The 22,940-nt window shown below is 35.8% G+C and overlaps 1 protein-coding gene across 6 annotated transcripts in view; it reads left to right on the forward strand.

The window, feature by feature from the left end:
* Window positions 1–22,940, forward strand: part of ARFIP1 (ADP ribosylation factor interacting protein 1) — an 84,816-nt gene that overhangs the window by 39,079 nt on the left and 22,797 nt on the right. For 3 of the 6 annotated variants that reach the window (XM_036312211.1, XM_036312206.1, XM_036312208.1), the window contains 6 exons: window positions 190–298; window positions 2,833–2,928; window positions 4,482–4,594; window positions 7,003–7,224; window positions 16,095–16,252; window positions 22,061–22,235. In XM_036312211.1, coding sequence (XP_036168104.1) covers window positions 190–298; window positions 2,833–2,928; window positions 4,482–4,594; window positions 7,003–7,224; window positions 16,095–16,252; window positions 22,061–22,235 — 873 coding nt within the window. The remainder of the gene's footprint in view (window positions 1–189; window positions 299–2,832; window positions 2,929–4,481; window positions 4,595–7,002; window positions 7,225–16,094; window positions 16,253–22,060; window positions 22,236–22,940) is intronic. The other 3 variants (XM_036312209.1, XM_036312207.1, XM_036312212.1) reach the window with 3 other exon arrangements.

Genomic DNA, 22,940 nt, shown 5'->3' on the forward strand with positions numbered 1-22,940 from the left:
TAATAGCAAGTCTTGCTGAGTTTGCTGCTGTTATACATCATTAAAAAATGCTGTGACAGCATAAGGGAATACTACATAGTAGAGAGAAAAATAGTTTAATATGTGATTAAAAGAACACAATTATCCTAAACTGTTAATGTGGTATGAGATTTTCACAAAGATTTTCTTTTTTATTCCAACATTGCTAAGGATTTGAAGCATTCTTTACCAGCTGGACTTGGTCTCTCAGAAACCCAAATTACATCTCATGGCTTTGACAGTACCAAAGAGGGGGTTATCGAAGCAGGAGCATATCAAGGTAAGAGCCCATGTATTTTTTTTTTTTTTTTTTTTTTTTTTTTTTTTTTTTTTTTTTTTAAAAATATATTTTATTGGTTTTTCACAGAGAGGAAGGGAGAGAGATAGAGAGAGTTAGAAACATCGATGAGAGAGAAACATCGATCAGCTGCCTCCTGCACATCCCCCACCGGGGATGTGCCCGCAACCCAGGTACATGCCCTTGACCGGAATCGAACCCGGGACCTCCCAGTCCGCAGGCTGACGCTCTACCACTGAGCCAAACCGGTTTCGGCCCATGTATTTTTAAAGATGGCTGGGGTGGAGGATGGGAGGTCTTCAAATGCTACCTTTATTAAAAAGCATAAGAATTGAGCCCTTTAATTCAATGATAAAACACCAATTATAAGCATATTCCTTTTTCTCTTCAATTTAATGATTTAGGAATTGTTTTAGTAGTAGTCTTCATAGAAATAGATCGGTGTGCATGATTTCACAGATTATTATATAGGAATTGTTTTGTGTATTTTATTTTTCCATCACCATTTATCCCAGTGGTTCTCAACCTTCCTAATGCTGTGACCCTTTAATACAGTTCCTCATGTTGTGGCGACCCCCCAACCATAAAATTATTTTCGTTGCTACTTCATAACTGTAATTTTGCTACTGTTATGAATCATAATGTAAATATCTGATATGCAGCATGTATTTTCATTGTTACAAATTGAACATAATTAAAGCATAGTGATTAATCACAAAAACAATATGTAATTGTATATGTTTTCCGACGGTCTTAGGCGACCCCTGTGAAAGGGTCGTTCGACTCCCAGAGGGGTCGTGACCCACAGGTTGAGAACCGCTGATTTATCCCCCTTTGTGCTCTCTTAGGAACTGGTTTTAAATTACTGAAATAAAAACTCAAAAATTATATCAAAATGCAGATTTAAATGATTTTTGCTTATAAGCACAAAATATATAGCTATTAGTCAATATTGATTTGTATAAATACATATTTCCTATATCAAAGCAATTAGGAAAATAAAACTTTTATTTTTTCCAACTATACATGTTGTATAGGACATCTCCAAGACCACCGTAAGATTTAGTAATTTGCTAAGAGGACTCAAGGGACTCCTTGAGTTATGATTATTTCAGCAAAAGAATACCAAGCACAGTTAGCAAAGGTAAAGGATGCCTGAGGTGAAGTCTGAGGAAAGTAGGCATAAGCTTGAGAGGGCCTTCTCCCATTGCAGTCACATGGGCCGTGTTTAATTCCCCCAGCAGAGTTGTGACACACGTGTTACTGAACAGGGAAGCTCATTAGAGACTCAGTGCCCGGGATTTTTACTGGAGATTGCTCCATAGGATCCTCTGCCTAGCATGTACCAACATTCCAGGCTCCCAGAAGGAAAGCAGGTGTCTAACATAGATACATTATGTAAATAGTTTAGGCACAGTGAGCCTGTCTTACCATTCTGGGAATGGTTGGAATCTTAACCAAATTTAAGTTCCCAGACACCATCCAAAGGCCAGTCTTATGAGCTAGTCTTTTTAAGAATAAGCAATTAGACTTGCTGTGGTAATTCTTTTGCACACATCACATATATATGTGTATTTTTAATATAAAAGACAAAGTTGCATTCTTTGTCATGCTCTTGCCCCTAACAACCTTTTAAAAGTGTTTTTTCATTTTCTCATGAGTGAAAGAAAATAAAACCATGTAAATATTTAGGTGTAAAAAATGGGTTTCTTGCCCTGGGCATTGTGGCTCAGTTGGTTGGGTGTTGTCCCGTGCACTGAAAAGGTTCCTGATTCGATTCCAGGTCAGGGTACATATCCGTGTTGCAGGTTCGATCCTTGGTTGGGTCACATATGGAAGGCAACCAACTGATGTTTCTCTCTCACATCGATGTCTGTCTGTCTGTATCTCCCCCCTCACCCCAGCATGTCCTTGGGTGAGGATTTAATAAATAAATAAAATATTTACTTAAGTTTTAAATCATTCAGTTATGGGACTTTAATTCCATTCTAGTAATTTATTTTTAAAAAGCAGAGTCCAGGTAAAGTTCTGTTTAGACATGCTCTTACCAAGTTTCTTCTGATAATTATGTGTCTTGTTTGGTCTTAAGAGTTCAATGAAAAATTTATTCAGGAACTCAACCTGCTCACATCCATTTATTACTTAGTTCATTCCTGCAAGAAAGCAAATATATTAATTCCAGGTGTGTTTTTTATTTACTTTAGACATATGTTTTTATTTACTTTAGACAGAGGAAGGGAGAAGGATAGTGAAACATCGACTGGCTGCTTCCTGCATGCCCCTACTGGGGATCAAGCCTGTAACCTGGGCATGTGCCCTGACTGGGAATCAAACCATGATCTCCTGGTTCATGGGTCAATGCTCAACCACCGAGCTACACCAGCCAGGCTATTAATTCCAGTTTTTGATACTAGTTTTTGAATATTTTAAAGGCAATGTTAGTAAATCTATATTAAAAATGTGCAATATGTGGAGGAGGAAAAGGATTTTCACAGTTAAATGTCTATCCTTTTCAGGTCCCTCAGCACCACCATTGCCATCTGTTATGTCTCCTAGCAGGGTTGCAGCTAGTCAACTGGCTCAACAAGGAAGTGATTTAATTGTTCCCGCAGGTATTCACTGCACTCATTGGATAAAGCACTTCTTGCTACTGCTGAAGCTAAACTAATTCACTCAGTTTCATAATCACTTGCTTAATACTCTTAGGTGTGTGTTATTCTGACTTTTTTTAGTGGCTGCTGCTTTTTCTTTCTCTTTCTTTCTTAGCAATAAGGGAAATGATCACTCTAGCCATACATATCTTTCTGGCTTTTAAAAGTTATTAAACTGTATCTCATACCTGAAATTTAATTCACTTTAAGATTTAAAAACATTTTAAATTTTGATTCCTTTTAAATCATCCTTTCTTTGTTCTGGGAAATGTAGGTTCACTTACTTGATCCTAAACTTTCAACTTTGCAGCTCTGCTCTCTGTTTTCTAGTTAAACAAGAAAGGCGTCTTGAACAGTTGGGTTGTTCATTGTTTGAATGGGTCATGTGTCTTCCTGTTTTCAGCCGCAGCTTACAGATAGTTTGCAGGCTATAACAAAATACTATGTAACTTGCTAGTTTTGCCCAATAAAAAATACTTGGGAAAAACCCATTTCTTTGCACTAAATTTGTTCTGCACTTTAATATTTCTGGACTATGAAAATAGGAAAAAAATTGAACACCATATTTCTTTTTATATGTCATGTTAACATTTTGTATTTTGTTTCTATGAGAATTTGGTAAATTCTTAAATTCTTATTTTATATAAATCATTTTTTATTTTAGATTATGGTAAAGCTGTGTGGTAAAAACTGGTCTGGCTATAGGAGTGAGAAAAATTTTTGCTGACTAATTTTTTAAACCATTTGTTATAGCCTTTTATCTTATTTCATTGTTCTTCTAAAATTATTATAAAGTTTTTATCCCAAGTCATTAGTATCGTAAATGTTTACTAACTATTTTCTTTTTTGAAAAATATTTTACAGCTAAGAATTAGATAATTGTTGAGTTGTTTTTTATGTCAGGGCATCAGACTGCCTTTAGTAATTATGGCTTTTTTTGATGGAGGAGGGGGTGTCTCTTAAGAAAAAGAGGTACAATGTAGGTCTTGTTTTAACCCAGCCTTTCATACTGGTGGTAAGATATTTTTAATGATTGTTTGAAGTTTGAATTGTATTTTTTAAATCCTCCAGAATTATAGTAACATTCTATTGTTGTTTGGTTTACATAGTACAGTGAAAGGAGATCACAGTGTGAGGGTATGTGGCCTTTCAGATTTTTACTGACAAAGTTTTTTTAGGGTCATTAGGTTATAAGATTAATTGTGGAAATTATATTTTTCTTAAGTAAAACACACTTGTTTAGAAAAGAAGGTTGATTGCAGCTTTTTTTTTTTTTTTTAAAGAAGATGACAAGCTAACCACATGGCATTTGTGTTTAATAGAAATATTTTTTAAGTGTTAGGAAATTATCTTCAATGATCCCAGGAAGTTGTAGACCTTCAGTTTGTGGGAACCTTCTCATTTTTTTAAATGCATAAGTAGTTTAATTTGAACAGCATCAGTGTTTTGTTTTGTTTTCCCTACTTGTCATTACCTGGTTTGTGTTTTTATCTTTTGTGTTTATGATCATGCAGGTGGCCAGAGAACACAGACAAAAAGTGGACCAGTTATTTTAGCAGATGAAATTAAAAATCCTGCAATGGAAAAGTTAGAACTTGTTAGAAAATGGAGTCTAAACACCTACAAGGTTTGTAATTTTTTAATGTTTCCACCCGAACTGGCTCTAGGGATTTATATTTGTGTTATTCAAATTATTTTGCAATTGTATGAACACATAAGAGAGCATAATGCTATCTAAAAATGAAATTATAATTGGAAAATGAAGTATTTTGTTTTATTACTGATCTTTATATAAATGTAGTTTAAAAAGTCAATAGGAAAAAGGTAAAAGAAACACTACTAAAATGCTTATTAATTGATAGATAGAAATATATTACCTTGGAAAATATTTAGCTGTAGAACTGCTATAGATATGTTTGTCTCCACCTCCCTCTTTTTGATATTTTATAGTAGCGATTTTCAACCTTTTTCATCTCCTGACACACAAAAACTAATTGCTAAAATTCTGTAGCACACCAAAAAATTTATTTTTTGCTGATCTGACCAAAAAAAAGATATAATTTTGATTAATTCCCACCAGACGGCTATTGTTATATTGGCTGTTGTCATTTGTTTAAATTTGAAAATCTAAGGGAAAAGAGGTCAGTGCCCCTGACTAAATAAACAGTCAAGCATTGCATGTTTTAAACATTCTTGCAATGTGTGCTGCAGCACACAGGAGAGTCTAGACCAGTGGTGGGTAAAGTGCGGCTCGCGAGCCACATGCGGCTCTTTGGCCCCTTGAGTGTGGCTCTTCCACAAAATACCGACTTCTGCACATGGGCCATGAAGTTTCAATCGCACTGTACGTGCGCTCCCTCCCACACATGGTATTTTGTGGAAGAGCCACACTCAAGAGGCCAAAGAGCCGCATGTGGCTCGTGAGCCATAGTTTGCTGACCACTGGTCTAGACTACCTATCAATAGTAGTTCTCTAATATCTAGTGGGATGAAAGGAAGGAAGAAGAAATTTGTTTTATTTCCCGCATTATTTTAATTTTACAACAAATAGTAATTCTAACCAAAACTTTGAAAGATATGATAAAAGAGCATATTTGCAATTTAAAAAATTGTTAATAGTGTACTTATTTACTACTTTTTAGAACTTTTTTCTTCACTTTAAAATGATGAGGAATATATTAATGCCCTTTAGGTTATTCATAAAATGTATTATTGAGTAGTGAAGTTGCTCATAATTTTTTATTTCTAACAAAAAATACAAGAAAATTTATTTTAGTATGCTCTGAAATTAGGTATTTTTGAAAAGTATAAATTTTTTTTATCATTATTTTCTAGGCAGAATGGAATAATATAATTTAACTCTATTTGAGCAAAAGTAAAAGAATTCAGAAATCTCTAATCTCCTTTCTTCTCCTCCCTCACACCCCTCTCTCTTTTCCTCCTATTCCCCCCAGTCCCAACCCCTTTTCTTTTTTCTTTTTCCTTTCTTCCCTTCATTCCTCCTACTTACACACATACACACAGTGATTTAAGGAGAAGATAAAAGGAGGAAAGTCATATGAAACCAATAGGAGAGTGTAATTTGGTATTATTCCTTAGTTATTAATAGTCCAATATTGTTCTTAAATCAATGCTAATCAGTTGTTTTAAATAAGCTACCAAGTGCATTAAGCTTAAAATACGATTTTGTGAGAGAGCTTATCTGGTAATATATGAATTAGCTAGATCTTAAAACTTCCTCTGATTGCCCTAACCGGTTTGGCTCAGTGGATAGAGCATCGGCCTGTGGACTGAAGGGTCTGGGTTCGATTCCAGTCAAGGGCATGTACCTTGGTTGTGGGCACATCCCCAGTAGGAGGTGTGCAGGAGGCAGCTGATCGATGTTTCTCTCTCATCGATGTTTCTAACTCTCTATCCCTCTCCCTTTCTCTCTGCAAAAAATCAGTAAAAGTATATTAAAAAAAAAAACTTCCTCTGATTAGTAGTAGTTATTAGACATGTCTGGTAAATTTACTTTCTTTTTTTTTTTAATTTTGTTTTATTGCTTAAAGTATTACAAAGAGTATTACATATGTCTCCTTTTTTTTCCCCCTTGACATTCCCCTGGCCTCTCCTACCCCCCAGTGTCTTGTGTCCATTGGTTATACTTATATGCATGCATACAAGTCCTTCAGTTGATCTCTTACCCCGCCTCCCCAACCCTCCCCAGGCTTCCCACTGTAGTTTGACAGTCTGATCAATGCTGCTCTGCCTCTGTATCTATTTTTGTTCATCAGTGTATAATGGTCTTTATTATCCATAAATGAGTGAGATCACGTGGTATTTTTCCTTCATTGACTGGCTTAAATTTACTTTTTGAGTCCTAATGAACTTGTAAAAGGGCACTGACAGTTCTCAGTTTGTTAGTCTGCCTTTTGTGAAGCCAAAAGTGATATATGCCATATGCTCTAGCATTTTTACTTTGGATTGCTGTATTATTTTTTTTCTTTTGTTCCTTTTTTTCTTTCTAAACAAAATGCATCTTTTCACTTTTAGTGCACTCGACAAATTATCTCTGAAAAGCTAGGCCGTGGGTCAAGAACTGTGGACCTTGAACTTGAAGCTCAGATTGATATATTAAGAGATAACAAGAAAAAGTATGAAAATATTCTAAGACTTGCTCAGACATTGTCAACCCAGCTTTTTCAGATGGTACATACACAAAGGCAACTTGGAGATGCATTTGCTGACCTGAGTTTGAAGTCACTAGAACTCCATGTAAGATTATTTTAAATAACTATGGGGTGGGGGGAGGCGAGTGGCGATAGGAGTATTCTGAGAGGTAGTTTGTTACATTTCTGATTTGCGGAAGTCTTAATCAAATTCGAATCTTTAGGTTTTTTAAAAGATATCCTCCTATATAATAAAACCCTAATATGCAAATCGATTGACCGGCGGAACGACTGGTTGCTATGATGCACACTGACCACAAGGGGGCAGACGCTCAACGCAGGAGCTGCCCCCAGTTGGGAGGCAACCAGCAGCAGTGGCAATTGGGGGTTGTGATCAGCCAGTGGGCGGTGCCAGGCCACCAGCCAAGCCAAGGTGGGTGCCAGCGGGGCCCCCCCCACCCCCCCCATTTGTTCTGCCTGCTGGTGGCCCCGCAGAGGGAAGCAATTGGTGGCGGGGGGCGGGGCCGGTGAGTGGGCAGCACCAGGCTGCCAGCCAAGTGGGTGCCAGTGGGGGCCCCCCAATCGCCCTGCCCACCAGTCGCCTCACAGAGGGAGGCAACCATAGGCGGTGGTGGGGGACGCAGCTGGCCAGCGGGTGGTGCCAGGCCGCCAGCCAAGGTGGGTGCCAGCAGGCCCCCCCCCCCCGCCCCGATTGCTCTGCCTGCCAGTTGCCCCACAGATGACCCTGATCGCTGGCCAGGCCTAGGAACCCTACCCTATACATTGGGAACAGTCTCTTAGATTTAAAAATTAAAACATGGCAAGGTTACTCTAACACTGAAAAAACAGGATGATGCAGTGATGACTTGCATGGACTCTGGCTTGCACATTTTGCGGTCAGCCCTGATTCTGGCACTTATAACTGTGTGACAAAGCCAATTACTTAACTTCTCTCTGCTTCAGTTTTTCCATCCATAAGATGGGGAAAATGGTACTACTGCCTCAGAAGGATCATGTTATGTACTACTTTTTATAATCAGGGCAAAAAAAATGTAGCTGCCCATACAGCAGCAAGATGCCTTTCACCTGTATGAAAAGTATGGTCACTGGTGCATGCAGTATCCCGGATTGTGAGAGGGATGTCCAACTGCCAGTTTAGGCCCTACATCCCCCGAGGGGTCCTGGATTGTGAGAGGGCGTGGGCTGGGCTGAGGGCACCACCCCCCTCCCTGCATGAATTTCATGCACCAGGCCTCTAGTCTAATATAATTTTTAAGAAGGCCCAACTGACTTGTGTCAACATAGTGAACCAGTTGTACTCTAGAGATGTCAGCTGGAGGCTTCAGGGGAAGGGAACTTGATTGGAGGGAAGGAAATGGAATACTCAGCCTGCCTGAACCTAGAAAGAGTCATAGTTATGTATAGCTGGGTGTGGATAAAACGTAAATCTGCGCATCTATTGAAAATTCACTCTTACCTAGTCTCCTATTGTCTTGAACAAGTAGTAACTTGCTTGACTGGATTTGTGATATACTTTTACTGAATCATTAGTATAAATTGTGAGTCTTAGAATGGAATTATTTTTCTGCATACATTTCTATTCAGCAAAACATTTCCAACAATTTCTTACGATATCTTAAATGACTCCTTTTTGTCTTTTTTTTTCTCTCACCTAAGGGTACAGAAATCCCTTGCATACAGACTTTTAACTTCAAGAGTTAGATAATATACAGTATTAAGTCATTTCATAATATCTAGAAACTTGGACAAAGAAAGCTGGCTAGAGATGGCAACATATATCATAATAGTGAAAAATATTGATTTTTAATTCTGAGTCAGACAAAAAGAACTAATTAATATTTAGAAAGTAGGATAAGCATAACAGCTGCAGTTTTGAGTGTCCACAATTGTAATAGACTGAATGCATTATAATCATTATATCATGTAATTCAATGAACAACACTGCAAGAAATGTTATCCCCAATTTATAGATGAGGAAACTGAAGCCAGGAGAGGTTAGGTGATTTTTATAAGATTATGAATCAAAAGGTAGAACTGGAATTTATATCCTGGTCTGTCTATGTTTCTCCATGATGCTATCTAAAGTGGAATCTTTAGAGGGTCTATGACCCAGAGAAAAAGCCCCACAGTATAGAAAGAGGTAGCCAGGGTATAGAACCTGGGAAAGTGTTGCAGATATGTTAACAGTAATGCTACACTCCATAAACCTATCTATCTATCTATCTATCTATCTATCTATCTATCTATCTATCTATCTATCATCTATCTATCTAAAAGCCTAAGTGACTGACGTCTGTCTGTCTGACCAGCCGGTACATATGATGCACACTGGCTATCTAAAAATAAACATTGACTCATACGTGTACAATACATATAAAGCTCTCACTGATGCCAATCGCACGCATGTGTTTCCATCTATCATTGTCGATCGTGAATTTGGTTGTTTTCATTGACATTCTGATGCTGAAAGAAAGCGGCGGCATCAACAGAATATGCCTGAAGACCAGCTATTGGCACAGCTATCCCCGTCTGACACTGGCCTCCCATTTAAATTAATTCGAAGACAGTTTCCTGTGATGCCAGCTTTTGGAATGACTATTAATAAATTACAAACTCTAGACAGAGTAGGAATATTCCTACCTGAACCTGTTTTTAGACATGGTCAGTTATATGTTGCTTTCTCTCGAGTTCAAAGAGCGTGTGACATTAAAGTTAAAGTTGTAAATACTTCATCACAAGGGAAATTAGTCAAGCACTCTGAAAGTGTTTTTACTCTTAATCTGGTATACAGGGAGATATTAGAATGAGTTTAATCAATTTATTAGTCATTGTTTTTATCAATGTTTTTATATCATGTTTTCATTGTTTTTATATCATGTCTTTTATGTTGTTTATTCATATATTATTTTCATATCCAGTTTACTCATTTTCTTTCATCTCTGACACTTCTATTATAGAGAAAGGGCAATTAGCAATATTAAAATATTTCTAATTAATTTCCTTTCAATGTTCACGAATCCATGCACCAGGCCACTAGTTAATTATAATAGTTAACAGATTGGGGACTTACTATATGCCAGATACAGTTCTAAGCAACTTGGAGATACATTTGCTGGCCTGGCTTATATATGAATTAACTCAACTAATGGTCAGTCTTAGCTAATAAATACTTTTATTATATTTCTTTGTATATGTGAATCCTTTTTTTGCAGAATTAAGGGTTAATAATCCTCAGTATTCAAGTCCATTGGACTCAGTTTTAATTTTTGAGTTTTCTGTTTGAGCATTTCTAACTCTTTGTAAGAACTGGTATTTCATGACTTTTATTCTTTCTTCAAGGTCTCCCAGTGAGAAAATTTACTTCTTTTTTTTAATAGAATAAAACTTTTTATTTTGCAACTACCATATGGGTTCATAAGAAATCAGTGACACAGTATGGGATCTTAATGATCTTATTTTTCTATATCTTAAAACATTTTGCTATTTCATCATCTTAGGAATTATTTCATCACTATTCATCAATTATTTCCAACCATGTTAAAAATGACTGAGATAGCCCAGCTGGTGTGGCTCGGTGTGTGAGCATTGGCCTATGAACCAGGAGGTCATGATTCAATTCCTGAAATGACTAAGATAATAAAACAACAGAAGGACACCATTGCCTAGAAAAATACAATAATGAGAGAAATACTTTTTGTTTGTGTTGCCAACAAGAAATCTGGAGAAACCATTTTTGTGGTCTTTTTTTTTTTTTTTTAAATATTCATGAACACAACGGAGAGCTTAGAATTTTCCATTTCCTGCCCATAATGGCAAAGAGAAGATAATACTAGAGGAAGATATTTCACAATTATTAGATAAATCAGAAGAGGATTGCAAAGACTCAGCAGTATTGACTCTTAACAATAATGGCAAAATTGATAATATAAGTGAAATCTTAGTTTATGAGTCTTCTGATGATATACCAGAAAATTCATCGTAAATCCAAGGGTCAGTGAGTAGCAATGTATTATTAAGGACAAAAAGGAAATGTGGTATTGTATGAGTCAGGATTCTCCAAAGAAATAGAACCAGCTGGATGTGTGGATATATAAAGATTTATTCTAAGAAACTGGTTCACACAATTATGAAGACTCAGTACATAAAGAATCTGCCGGGTAGGCTGGCAAGCTGGAGGAGACCCAGGGAGAGCTGCAGCTTGAGTTCAAAGGCAGTCTGCTAGCAAAGTTCCTTCTTGCTCTGGGAGGTCAGTTTTGTTCTATTAAGGACTTCAGCTGATTGGATGGGACCCATTTATATTATGGAGGACAGTCTACTTTGCTTACAGTCCATTAACTTAAATCTTAATCTTATCCAAAAAGCACCCTCACAGAAACATCCGGAATAATGTTTGATGAAATATCTGGATGCCGTGGCCTTGCCAAGTTGACACATAAAATTAACCATTTCAGGTATTTTCTTTCATCTAGTTAGTTGTTCAGCAGGAGTGACTCCCATCATGCAACATTTTGGGTCAAGAATCTGGACCATCCTATTTTGCTAAAAAGACATGATATATTCTTCTTTTATGATGTTTGTGCACCGAAATGTGCTTGATATGATTTGTCAGTGAACAAATGCTCAAGGCAAGTGTGTATACTTAAGTGATTTGAAGGAAATAGAAAATTCATTGGCTTTAACATTCTAATTGATGTTTATAAATGTAAAATAAGTGGTAAACTAGCCCTGGCCAGGTGGCCTGGTTAAAGCATCATTCCATATACCAAAAGGTAGCCAGTTTGATTCCTGGTCAGGGCACATAACTAGGTTATGGGTTCAATCCATGATCAGGGTGCACACAGGAGGCAACCCATTGATGTTTCTTTCTCTCTCTCCCTTCCTTTCTCTCTCTAAAAAAAAAATCAGTTAAAAACACATTTCCTCTGTTGAGGATTAAAAAATAATAATGATAACGGTAAATTAGAACCTACTAGAGATGTATTTGAAACCTGGAATCAATATTTAAAAAAATATCCATTTTTATATCAGGGTTTTCCAGCAAAATAGAACCAATAGGAGATAGGTATATAATATATACACACACAAAGAGATTTATTTTAAGGAATTGCGGGGGTTGACAAATCTGACATCTGTAGGGTAGGCCAGCAGGCTGGAATCTAAAGCAGGATTTCTATGATACAGTCTTAACAGCAGAATTCCTTCTCCTGGAAACCTGTCTTGTTCGTAAGGCTTCAACTATTTGAATGAGGCCACCCACATAATGGAAGATAATCTCCTTAAAGTCAACTTTAAATCACCTCTCCAATGTTTATCATTATAAATGTTATTCGAATCAACAAAATCTGTATCTTCGTAGCAACATTTGAACTGGTGTTTGACCAGACAAATGGACACCATAGTCTAAACAGGTTGACACATAAAATTAACTATCACAACCCTTCATTTCAATTTAGCACATATGGACATGTTCTTAAACCATATTTAATCTCAAAATAAAGACAATAAGAAAGTCTTTTCCACCTATCATGATACAACTGTCCTGCAGACTATTTAAGACATATTAACTCTTTCTCCAGAAGAGGATGCAAAGTCCTTGGGTAACGTTCATTTTTTTCTTTGATATACTATAACTTAAATACTATGATGTAAAGTTAACATATACTGTGTTACATGATAAAGGGATAAGAGAGGGAAGGGAAAAACAAAGGTATTTATACACACAAATGTGTTTAAGACAAAATAAGAAAGAAATACTCATTAAAAGTATAGTCTTTATTTCTACAAATGTCCACATAGTCATAGCTGCTTCCACTACCCATTCTATATTGCATTTGCTTTCAGCCAGCCTCTCAGCTGTCGTGGTTCTTTGCTTGGTAGGGTGCCCCAAATCATTGATATTAGTCATAAGGCATAGGAGTACTATGAGACGCCCTAAGGCAGTGTTCGGCAAACTGTGAGCCACATGCAGCTTTTTGGCCCCTTGAATGTGGCTCTTCCACAAAATATCGACTTCTGCGCATGGGCCACGAAGTTTCAATCGCACTGTACATGCGCGCCTGCACGTGGTATTTTGTGGAAGAGCCACACTCAAGGGGCCAAAGACCCGCATGTGGCTCGTGAGCCGCAGTTTGCCAACCACTGCCTTAAGAGATCACCTATATTCCAGGCACACTCTTCCTTACCCGCATTGCATAGCAGCAATCCAGTTTTTTGGTAATCAGGATCACTCACGCCAGCTTGCAAAGTTACTCCCTTCTTAGCCTGTTGATTCTTTTTAAAAAATATATATATATTTTTAGTGATTTTTAGAGAGAGGGGGGGATAGATTTTTAGAGAGAGGAAGGGGGAATTGATGAGAGAGGAACAGCATCATCCATCAGCTGCCTCAGGCATGTGCCCTGACTGGGAATCGAACTGGTGACCCCTTGGTTCCTGGGTCAATCTCAACCTCTGAGCCACACCAGCCATGCCTCTATTGATTCTTTATGAGGATAACTTAGCAGGGTGCAGTAGTGAAGAGATGGTGTCCACTGTCTCCCACCTTGTGCTGTATTAACTAAGATCCGTGGAAAATACTTAACTCAGGGCTTGGCACTTACTGGCACTACATAAATTAGGATGGATGTGATAGCTGTTGATGGGATTATGGCATTTGGAAGTTGAGGAAAATTTAAAGATTAGTCCACTTCTTTCCTTTTTTAGAGAAATAAGCAGCATCTACCAGTAAAAAAGCTGATGTCCTAAGGGTAATAGGAAATGATATTTTAACAAATATCTGTCATCTGTCTGAATCTTTATACAGATTATCTCATTATACTTCCTATCAGGTGTGTATGGGAATGATCTTCTTTTTATTAGTAAGGAAATTAAAACACAAAGAATTTAAATTATTCACAAAAGATACAAATCCAGTCAATGGCAGAATCAAGATGTGAACTTCCAAGTTGTTTGAATTACCAAACTAGACTTTTACCATTTTATCCCATGCCTTCTGACTCCTAGTTCTGTTATACCACGGCACCTCATTAAATTGTATTTTCTCAATTTAAAGGGTAGCATCTACATCAAAATTAGGAAAGTTCACACAACCCAAGTTACTGTCAATTATCAATTAATACTTATATTTTTTATTGCTCTGTATTATTGTTTAAAATAATGCATTTGTTATCAATTACATAATAATTTATATTACTAAAACTTGATGTTTTAGAACAAATCAGATGTTTTAATTATTTAGTCCTAAGTTTAATGGGAAGTACTGTTTATTTACACCTGGTAAATTTGCATCTGGTAGATGTAAATGATGTAGGAGCTGCTGAAGAATAAAAAAAATTTTTAATATTTTCAAACTTTGTTCTCTCCATATGTAAAGTAAGCACATTTTTAGATCAGGGAATTGGACTGGTTTTCCTTCTTCGGTGGCAGATTAGAACCACAACGTTGTTCTTGATGTATGTACTCTTTTATTTGTTTAGTTTATTTGTAATTACTAAGGCAATTCACAAAAATATGTAAAATGTCTCTAACAGAATAGTAACATAAATTATCAACTAAATGAAGTTTAGGAATTATGTTTTATCATATTTGCAGTGTCAAAACATATTTAATTATTTATGTATTCATAATGCATGTACATATGTATATTTCTTCCTAGTGTCCTAATTGGTTTATGTCTTTTACTAAAACTGTATCTCTTGTAAAAATGCTTTTTTATTCTAGCCAGTTTTCAAATTATACATTAAAATCTTAAGTTTTATACACATTCTCATCACAGAATTATAGGTGAGATTCACATTCATGAAACAGAATAGTGGCAGTTTACTCCTCCTGTCTGCTTTGAATTTAGGCCAGTTTTTCTCATCTATAAATATAGGATTTCAGTTTCTGCAACATACTATTTCTGCTGCTGTTTCATCTTACTAAGTTTTAGTTTTTTGTTTGTTTTTAGTAAAAGAGCAGCCTTCTAGATTGTATAGATTTTCCTCAGTCCAGCATATAGAGTACTGGATCTCTAAATGGAAAATACTTTTAGCATAATAAAAATAATTTTACTTTCCTGCTATTTATTAACTGTTGAATATGTTATCTCCTAAAAATTTAATTATAGCTATAGCACTAGTATTAAATTTGCATCTTCTAAGATTCAAGTTAATTTAATATTACATTCTCTTCAGCTAAATTAAAAATTTTTTATGACAAACTTCAGAATTCTCAAATTGAGTGATACATCTTACAATATGGTCAACATTTTTATTTGGTTTGATGTGTTCCTGATAATCTGTTAATTAATCAAACTTGGACTGTAAAGCTTTTACTGCTGAAAATTTAGAGTTAGTCCTTGCCATATCTGAAGGAGCCATGTGTAATGTTGCTAAGCCAGGATTCAGTTTATTCAGAGAAATGAATTCATTGGTGTCGAGTGATCCTTCCTCAGCTGTATGCCCAGATAGACCTGAGCTTGGGCGTCAACTGGTCACTAAGTTTACAAAGAAATGTGTATTATTAATATTTATACTTCAAAGAGATTTAGTCAAAACACAAAAGCGCAATCTATTTTATGTCTGAAAGTTTTAGCCAATTGTTACCTAATTTGGTTGTGAAAGTTATAGTTTCTCTGATTAATAATCTGCTATATTTTTCTTCCTAACAGCTGTGCTTACAGTATAATCGAAACAAAAAGGAGAAATGAAAATACTCTTTCTAGTACAAAGTAGTTTAACTTTTAAAATTATTTATTTTGCTATGCATCTGAGCTGACGACAGTTTTGGTTTACTAGACTTTTCTGGTAATAATATAGCTAGTTATAATTTAGATTCCTATTTTTTTAAACATTGACAGAAAAATTCTATAGCTAGAGTTCTAAATCAAATAGTTTCCCATTAGTGATATTTGAGAGTTTTAAAATAAATTTACTAATTTATTACTAGATAAGTTAAGGTGACTTTTTGTTTTAGGAAGAATTTGGCTATAATGCAGACACCCAGAAGCTGCTGGCTAAAAATGGAGAGACTCTTCTTGGAGCCATTAATTTTTTCATTGCCAGTGTGAACACTTTGGTGAATAAAACAATTGAAGATACATTAATGACTGTGAAACAGTATGAAAGTGCCAGGTTGGTATAAATTTTCATTATATTATCTTTTACAGATGGTATGCAATTCTGTAATGGTTTTGTTTGTAAATAAGAGAAACCAGCTCTGGCCAGTATGGGCAGTACATGAATGGAGCCAATAGCATGGCAAGAGAAGAGAAAGCCAAGATAATTCCTCAGAAGAATCTACTTAGGACCCTGATGCTGGGTACCCCTGGTACTTGATGCTGCCACAGCTACCATAAATAATTTCCAAAAGACCCCTGAATATTTGCTTCATTGCCTTTAAGGTGCCCGAATGAATCTTGGTCATGTGCCCAAACCCTGGCTGCTAGGGAATAAGGAGATGAAGGCTCTCCCAGTTCCAGCTTCCTTAGAAGGGGACAAGGCCTTGTGTTCTACCAGGTAGATACTAGATGCCCTCTATAATCTGTCCTAAGCCTACCTTTTCACCCTTATTACCATTGCTTCCCACTGTAAGCAGTTGACTGCTTCTGCAGTAGCCAGACTTATAGTTTCCATTTCTCTTGAATTTACAAGCTCATTTCTGCCTCTTTGACTTTGTTCATATTGTGGATACCAACTCCCTAATCTTCCATTTATCCAGATTATAACCAGCCTTCAAACTCTTTCAAATTTTACCTTTTATATAAATTAAATATTTGCCTTATATTGTCATAGCTGTGTATAATGCAGTGTTTTCATACATTTTATATACACACACTCACACACACAATTTCTCCATCTCATTACCATCCTATTAGGTAAACAAAGTACATATTAATAAATACTTATAAATATCTAAAAAGTAGCAGACCCATGATAGCAGTTTTCAACTTTTGATTCCAGATTCCATCCCCCCGCCCCCCCTCCCCCCACACCTCATTCAAAACCCCTTGAAGTGGTTTTTTTCTTCTTACCACTTGAAATTTTATTTTCTGTTATACTTTTTGTAGTGTAATTGAAGTGCAAACGTTACCTTCTAGAAGTTTAACTTTACTTTTTGGCCTCTGGCCCTAGTTTAATGATGTGAGAAATGCTTATGAAAACTAAATTCATCTAGTCTTTTTTTTTTTTTTTGCAGTTAAGTGCTTATTCTTAAGTATGTATTTTCTTCTGCTTTACATACGTTAAAAGCCCAAATCACTTGGAAAGTTAACTTTGATCTTTCCACAAGAAGAGATGCTTCTATCCTATGCTATGTTTTCAATTTAGTATTAACTCATATGAGATTCTTAATGACTTGGGAATGAAGGTTAAGACAAATAGCTGTGGTTGTCTGGTGGGAGGAGGAAGGAGAAGGGGCTCAGTGCCATAGTTAGATTTTGGACTTTTTTTTTTTTTTTACTTTATTGTTTGAATTATTTGCTAACATAGTATTAAAATCAGAAGGTGGAAAAGAAGAAACACAATCTATCAATAGGATATTCCTCAGTAACATTGAGTCTCTCAATAAGATATCTTTCAGTAGGAATGAATCCCTTCAATAATATTTCCAGTAATTGGTTCTCCAATTTCTATTTAAGTCCTCTCGTGACCTTGGCTGTATGTTTTAAAGGATTCAATTCTATAAATTCTATTTGATTCTTTTTCAAATCTGTCTGTCCTTATTCATAATATCCTAATTTGCTCATAATGAATACTCTTCTTTTTATCTCTTTAATCATTTTAAGCACTTTTGTTTTAATACTTGTGGGTTTTGAAGTTGCAAATTCTTTTGTTACAAAAGTATCCCCAGTTAAACACTACATGAATCTAGTTCTGTTTCTCTACTTTATAATTGTCCACCTATTTTGAAATATATGTAGTTACTAAAAAATATTTTTCAAAATGTAAAATATATTTTATTTTAGACATGTAATATCTTTCTCTTCAACCTTTATTTCTGACATGCTTTTAAAAATACTAGCTCATGCCGAAACCGGTTTGGCTCAGTGGATAGAGCGTCGGCCTGCGGACTGAGAGGTCCCAGGTTCGATTCCGGTCAAGGGCATGTACCTGGGTTGTGGGCATATCCCCAGTAGGAGATGTGCAGGAGGCAGCTGATCGATGATTCTCTCTCATCGATGTTTCTAACTCTCTATCTCTCTCCCTTCCTCTCTGTAAAAAATCAATAAAATATATTTTTTTAAAAAATACTAGCTCATATTAAAGAAAGAAAAATTTATTAGATAAGTCACTCCATAGACATTTTATATTTAATTTGCAGAGAAAAAAATAAACCTCTAGACGTTGAATGCTTTGCTCACTTGGAGAGCTAATTTAAAACCAAAATGAGAATCCATGAGCTTTCTACTTTTGATCATTAGGCCTCAAGCTTGAACTGCATCTTTTAAATCTCACATTTTCATATCTTATTATAAAAAGTAATTTTCGTATCTTATCATGAGAAATCTGACAAAGCACAATGTGATATAAGATCTCAGTTTATCCAATATAGAGGTTTGTTTGAAACTTCAACAAAATTATAAATCAAGTTATATGTACTTGGTAGCTGATTATCAGGAAACCTTTAGACATCCTCTGTGTGTGCTTTAAAAACCACCACCAATAATGACCTTGCACCATAATTTGTTCTTTTGAAATTACAGCATATGATTTTATTCATCAAGGTTAGCTTGGGGTTTGACTTCTCTGTGCTTTTTATGAAGTAGCTAAGGAATTGACTGGTTGTAACACTAAAGCATTGCCTACTGAGGGATGACATGTAAAAAGGAATCCCAGATTAAAAATTTCTCAGTAGCTAAATTTTATTCTCTGTCAAAACCAGAATTTACTGACTTTTAGGACAAGGGTCAGCTATTTGATCGAGCACAGAAAGTGGCAATTTAGGCATATGTTCTGGTGGCCTTTTAATGCTCCCCATTGTGCATTGTGTACAAGCATTTCCTAGCCCTCTGGTGCTTCAAGTATAAAAAATCAAATAACAGCCCATTCAACACTTCTCTACAGCAGCACCAACAAGGGAGTCAATTGTGGTCAAGACTTTTCAGATATGGACACCTATTCTCTAGAAGTTTTACATAAACCAAAAGTAACCAACTATCACTAACTTTGTTGATGTGGACTCAATACAGACTGGCAGTTGAAGAGTTACATTTTGAAAACTTAGTATGCTGCTCTTTCTGGTTGTAATGAGCACTGTTAAAGAAGCCCTTATGGAAAGTTTTACTTTGATACCATCTGCAAACTCTGGATGTAAGGTCAGCATTATAACTTTGATTATGCTTAAATTAATCACTATTGTTTCAAAATTGTGATTCAAGGCAATTGAAGGATATTTGTCTTCACATTAAGCCACCACATATTACTATTTATTTTTGTTTTACTTTTTTCTCTTTTATTTTTGTAGTTTTTTTAGTATGTTTGCTTCTAGTTATTTTTCTTCTAATTTGGCCATAATAATAAGCAAAGATATTAGTTAATACCTGGAATCCTGACTACTTTATATATATGAAGCAGCAAGAGATAAAGTAGCTGAAGACGTTAGAGCCAGGGAAGGATAGAGTGGTCATCCAGTTGGCTATATAGAACCCATGGAATTTAACCAACTTGTTACAGTCAGTGCCTCCTAAAAATGTAGTATCTGTCTCCTCCTTAGCTCCAGTGCCATTGTCCTGATTCAGTGACTCATTTTTCTTTTGCCCGTAATCTTATAATTGGTTTCCTTATTTCTGATTTCTTAATCTTCAACTCCAGCTCATCTTCCATTCCTTACACTACTACTGTAATCATCTTTCTGTCCTGAACAAATTGCACATGTTCTTTCTGTGGCTTCCCATCCCTTGTCCTATGGATTAAACCTGATCCCTTTAGCATGGCCTTTAAGCCCTGCTTAATCTCAGGTTTGTCTACCTGTTTTACTTTGACTCCTTCCATTATGTGGTCCAATGTCAGGTTCTAACATACTGAATTACTTTCCAAATGTTTCATGGTACCGTACAACAGATAAAAATACACCGTTGTCCATAGTATTCTCTTCCTGGAAAGTTCTACCAATTTCCCTGCCCCAATCTACCTTTTAAGCTTTTACCATCCTCTAAAATTTTATTTTAGTGTTTTAATTCTACTCTGAGATGCCTTTCAAATATCTAATTATGTATTTCTTCCTCTTGATTTCCACTCTCTTTTATCCTCTCTTCTGGCAGTTTCCGTCATCTCATTTTGTTGTAGTTGTTTAAGAACTTCTCTCCCTCTAGACCAGCGATTCTCAACCTGTGGGTCGCGACCCCTTTGGCAGTCAAACGACCCTTTCACAGGGGTTGCCTAAGACCATCCTGCATATCAAGATATTTACATTATGATTCATAACAGTAGCAACATTACAGTTATGAAGTAGCAACGAAAATAATTTTATGGTTGGGTCACAACATGAAGAACTGTATTTAAAGGGCCAGAAGGTTGAGAACCACTGACTGTAAGCTTCTCAAAGATAAACTATCTGATGATTTTTATAGCTCTACTTTCTAGCACAGTGCCTGGAACATAGAATGTGCTCACTTAATATTTGTTGAATGAATCAATGTTTCAGTGAATGAATGAATGATTATTTGGCCCTGAAAGATCAAGTTTGTTCAATTCAGTACAAGTGAAGAATAAATTAGATTCAGTACATTCTTTCTCAAGTCTTATATACAATATATTTTGACATTTAAAATGTTCATAATTCTCAGAAAAGGAACTGTGACTTGTACTTGAGAGATTTGAATAAAGAGCATTATTTTTAGGGCATAAGTTGTGTGGTGCTGACTTTGACTAAATTAGAGGTCACTTTCTTCTTGGCTGAGTACTGAGTAATTATGACTGCTGGATAAGTCACTGTTTAATAAACAAGATAGTATTATACTTTCACAGGTGCTGTGTTTGAGGTATTATGAGGTGCTTATGGGATCATGGAGTGATAGTGGGTGAGGTAACTATTTCAGTTAGTTGTGGGAGACTATTAGGGGGTACATCTCAGGGAACACAAGGTGGTAAATGCTCTTTGATAGATACTGTGTCACATTCTGAATACTAATGTTATAGAAATCCATCTGGAGTTGTGCTGTCTTATATGGTAGCCACTAGCCATGTGTGTCTGCTGAGCCCTTGAAATGTGGCCAGCCTGAATTGAGTGGTGATGGGAGTGTAAAATACATGATGGATTTCAAAGACTCAGTATCCCCCCAAAAGTAAAATAGTTTATTAACAGTTTTTTACATTGATTACATGTTGCAGTGATAATGTTTTGGATTTTTTTATAAAATGTATTATTAAAAAACATGTGAAATTAATTTTTGTTGCTTTAATGTGACTACTAGAAAACTTTAAGTTACATATGCAGCTCGCGCTATAGTTCTGTTGTGCATTGCTGACATAAACTGTACTTTAAGGACTGCTGACCCTCAGTTTAACTTCCTTTTATTGGTTCATTTTAAGTATCTCATTCTAAAGTCCATCCTCACCTGCTTTGCCTTATCAGTATTAACCAGATTACTACTCTTGTTCTTGTTAGCATTAGATTTTGACGTCTGTCTTTTTCAAACTGGTTTTCACATTTTAGAAATTTTACTTGTCAGTTAATACTGTACTTTGGGAGGGATAGTTAACGAGATTAAGGGGCAGCTTAATTCTACTCTGAGATGAGTAGAATTTTGTTTCCCGCCATGCTTATATTAATAGTTTTTTGTATTAAAGAAATACATCATTTTAAAAGCATAAGGTATAAAGTATATATGAAAATTATTATCTATTAAGGCATAATATGAGACTGTAATGTACTTCTAGCTCACTTCTTGAACCTATTTCACTCTGTTTTGTAATGTGCTTCACTTATTCTCTTTTTTCTAGGATTGAATATGATGCATATCGCACTGATTTGGAAGAACTGAATCTTGGACCACGTGATGCAAACACTCTGCCAAAGATCGAGCAGTCACAGCATCTGTTCCAAGCACATAAGGAAAAATATGATAAAATGCGCAATGATGTTTCTATCAAGTTGAAATTTCTAGAAGAAAATAAGGTGAACTTATTCTTTACTTTTTGAGATCTTTCTGTGAACTTTTAAAAGTCACCCTAAAGAGCAATAAATAGAAAGTTTTTTGTTTTTGTTAACTCTCTTTCATTACAGTTGCAAAATGGAATTTCACCTGTAATCAGTGTTTGAGTTTTTAGAAGTATCCAAAATATATTTATCTTTCTGTTGTAAAAGTCACCATCAACTCTACTGTCCTAGTCTTTCATGTCTAACAATTGGCAAAAAAAAGTTATATAATGACAGATTCTGCTCTGGATGTTTTAAAACCTTTTTATTAATGGTAGGTGCAGATTTCAGGAAAGGAAGAGTATTCTGTGCAGTAACTGGTAAATGAGGAATGACTAGAAAGTCCAGCATAGAGCTGCATTTGGCATAATCTAGATGAAATTAGCCAAGAAATCACGTTATTTTCATGTAACATGAACACATCCGAGGACTAGGATAGTGAAAGCTGAGATGTACCTACTTACTGTAGGCTTGAAGATGGATTCATATATTATGCTCCTTAGTTTTGGTTTAAGTAAAGAATAGGTTCCCATTTTAACATGTCTTCCATTACATGCATACTCAATTTTGTGAGCGAGCTGTAGTTCTGGAAGTAAGAGAGTCAATAGGTGTAGTAGCTCAGTTCCATGGCGAGGGGGTCTTACCATTGCACATTTGTGGTCCCTTCCTATGCACATCTTCTGA

This window comes from Myotis myotis, unplaced genomic scaffold (assembly GCF_014108235.1).
Source record: "Myotis myotis isolate mMyoMyo1 unplaced genomic scaffold, mMyoMyo1.p scaffold_m19_p_6, whole genome shotgun sequence".
Classification (NCBI taxonomy): Eukaryota; Metazoa; Chordata; class Mammalia; order Chiroptera; family Vespertilionidae; genus Myotis; species Myotis myotis.